This window comes from Dioscorea cayenensis, chromosome 11 (assembly GCF_009730915.1).
Source record: "Dioscorea cayenensis subsp. rotundata cultivar TDr96_F1 chromosome 11, TDr96_F1_v2_PseudoChromosome.rev07_lg8_w22 25.fasta, whole genome shotgun sequence".
Taxonomy (NCBI): domain Eukaryota; kingdom Viridiplantae; phylum Streptophyta; class Magnoliopsida; order Dioscoreales; family Dioscoreaceae; genus Dioscorea; species Dioscorea cayenensis.
Genome location: NC_052481.1, coordinates 441,698 through 444,974, shown reverse-complemented (window position 1 = coordinate 444,974; position 3,277 = coordinate 441,698). Strand labels below are relative to the sequence as shown.

At 38.3% G+C, this 3,277-nt stretch overlaps 1 protein-coding gene across 1 annotated transcript; it reads right to left on the bottom strand.

Annotated features, from left to right (window-relative positions):
- Positions 1-209: 209 nt before the first annotated feature.
- Positions 210-2,100, bottom strand: LOC120272409 (transcription factor MYC3-like). Its single transcript, XM_039279233.1, has one exon. It carries the CDS (start codon positions 1,866-1,868, stop codon positions 393-395), a length of 1,476 nt encoding a protein of 491 aa, XP_039135167.1. The 5' UTR covers positions 1,869-2,100; the 3' UTR covers positions 210-392.
- Between the last annotated feature and the right edge of the window lie 1,177 nt (positions 2,101-3,277).

Below are 3,277 nucleotides of genomic sequence, written 5' to 3'. Positions count from 1 at the left end.
AAGCACATAAAAATTTGTTTTCTTCTATCTATCCATTGCATGATCTCCACAAATGCAATACCAATCTTCTCAATTTGATTTAATCCACTGATCAACAACCATTGCAACAAACAACAAATATAAACATTTTTATCATATTCTCATCTCATCGATAATATTTAACAGCAAATATATATATATATATATATATATAAACACTGAAACACACTATCTTCAGTACAACTTTCTCATGCATACATATATATTTATATATCATATCATATCATAGGAGAATCGATCATATAATAATACCATAATAACGACAACTATGATGACGATGAACATCATATATACTAATTATAACATCTTATTCGATCCTCACAGTTAATTATCATGCATTGTTGTTGATGTTTTTACTGATGCTGCTGCTGATGATGATGTGTGTCAAGCTTAGAAAGAAGTGCAGCAGTGAGAACATCTTCTCTTTGGAGTCCATGAGGGACTGTAACCACAACGTCTTGTAGCATTAGTTCCTTAACCTTAGTCACACTTGCATGGCTCACTTGCAGCTCTAGCTCGCTCATTGCATTCATTAGTCTCGCTGCTGGGTGTCCTCCGGTGCAGGACTGTGCCCTTATGACTGCCTCTTGTCCTATCAATCTCACCTCTAAATCCATCCTCCCAACACCTCCACCACCATTGATGATATTACAAGCTGAAGTAGCTGAAGAAGTAATGCTACTCATGCTCTGATCCATGTTATTGTTGTTGTTGTTGTTGTTCTCCTTCTTGAACGTCATTGGTGTGATGATTGTGCTTGGTTGTTGTTGTTGTTGTTGATGTTGTTGTTGTTCATGGGCTTCAAGTTCTGAAACTCTGTTTCTGAGTTCATTAATGTACGTGACGGCGTCGGCGAGGAGTGAAGCTTTGTCCATGCGTGACACGTTGGGGACGACTGAACGGAGTGCGTAGAACCGGTGGTTGAGTTTCTCCCTTCGTTGCCTCTCCGCTTCAACGTGGTTGACAGGGATACCATCTTGCCTGTCACGTTTTCTCCGGCGAGGTTGGTGTTGGTCTGAATCATAATGATCAGAGGATGAAGACTCTTTTTTGAGACTTGTAACTATGGCTACTGTTGCTTGTTGTACTTGTTGTGCTTGTTGTGCTTGTGCTTGTGCTTGTAGTGGTGATGGTGATGGTGATGGTCCTTGTGAAGGAGGATGAGGAGGAGAGATTACTGAAAGAGTATTTGGTGAAGTTGATAAGAAGATGGAGAACTGAGCTTGTTGAATGAAAAGAGAATCACGGGGGATGACGACAGGGGAGGCAAGTTCAAGTACGGAAGAGAAAATAGGGAGAGGGATGTAAACAAGAGTATTGATGCCATGGAAACGAGCATCAGCAGCGCGAGGACAGGATGAAGCTGATTGAAGATGGTGAGAACCAGAGAGCCATATGGAAGTGGAAGTGGAGAAGGAACGGGAAGGGAGTGTATTCAAGTCATTGCAATGAAATGAACGGTTTGAAGAGATGATGTAAAACCACTCGGCATCATCTACCATGGTTTCATTGGAGTTTGAGTACCGTCCTGCAGTTTTGCTGCAATTGCTACTACTGTTATAGTTAATGTCAATAATAGTACTGTTGTTGCTACCATTGATGTTAGTGGAGTTGGAATTGGTGTTGTTTGGGATGAAGATGCCAGCATGCCAGGAGAGGAGAAGGAGGTCTGGTGAGGAAGACCAGATGATGGCATGTGACCATGGTTGTGGTTGGGATTGGGATTGAAGGAGTTGCTGTAGTTGATACTGGATAGATATGTTGTTGCTGTTATTATTGTTGTTGTTGATGTTGTTGGTGCTGCTGGGAAAAAGGAGGAGGTCTTCCATTGATTTGATGATGATGATGATGATGATGATGAATTAGAAAGCTGAGAGAGAGAGAGAGAGAGAGAGAGAGAAAGAGGTTTGCTTAATTGCTTGTTGGGTAACCTATTGAATGGATTTTATACATATGCAGAGGGAGGGTGGCAGGGACTTCTGTTTTTCTTTTTATTTTAGTCCTTGTTAAATTTATTAGTTGTCTCTGTATGTCCTCTTGAAAGTTAGGTTGTCTTTTTTTTTTTTTATAATTGTTTCTCTTCTATTGGTGATTTATTTATTTATTTATTTATTTTGGAAACGCGACAAATGACCGAACCCTGCGACCAACACGCGGCATGTGGTTTAATTCGATGCAAAGCGAAGAACCTTACCAAGGCTTGACATGCCGCGAATCCTCTTGAAAGAGAGGGGTGCCCTCGGGAACACGGACACAGGTGGTGCATGGCTCACGTCACCGTGGTCGTAAGGTGTTGGGTTAAGTCCCGCAACAAGCGCAACCCTCGTGTTTAGTTGGGGAGTCACGCTCACCACCGAACCGTGCTATCATTTTTGCGCGAGATGAGAATTGAATTTGGGGAGCCACGTTCGACACTCGAGATGAACACCCTACCCAAGGGACCCGATGTTAATAGACCAAATGGTCGTTAGCTTCTATTGGTTATTTTAATATATATATATATGTGTGTGTGTGGGAATAAAAGAAAAAAAAAGGTTTTTTCAAAGAAAAGAACTTCTGATTCCCATGGGACACGGCCATATTTTCGTGTCACACATTGGCCAGCATTTCTTATATGACTTTTTTGTGCAAGTGTTTTATTTTTTTTAAAAAAACAAACGAGTTTATTTATTTATTTATTTATTTATTTATTTATAGCTAAATATAAATTTTTTAAAAAATAAATAAATAAAAATAGGACGGTTGAAATAGAGACAATCAATGGTGGTCCGCAACAGCCGGCATTTTCCTGTTCCCATATAGTACTCTTTTTTTGTCTGATGGCGTGCAACCTCACACATACTTCATACAAGGATGCCTACCAACACAACCGTATTACAACCATATCTTAATCATGTATTTCTCCGAATTACGTGATCATTACCCAATGATGTCACCTAAATTTTAAAAACCAATCCCCTTTTGATGCATTGACACTAGATCGTTTATACTTTATACAGAGTGTTTGTGTCTAAGAGGAGTTACTCTTTTCTGTGAAATTCAATTTCTAATAGATTTTTTTTTTATTAGCGATTTGTCTTATTTTTATATTTATGTTTTCCTTTCATTTTTTTATCATTTATTTATTATTAAATAAATTTTTTTTTTGCATATTTTCCAGTAAATTGGATATTAAATATAGATACACATATATTAAAATATTAACTTATTATATTTTTAATATATGGTTTATTTATAT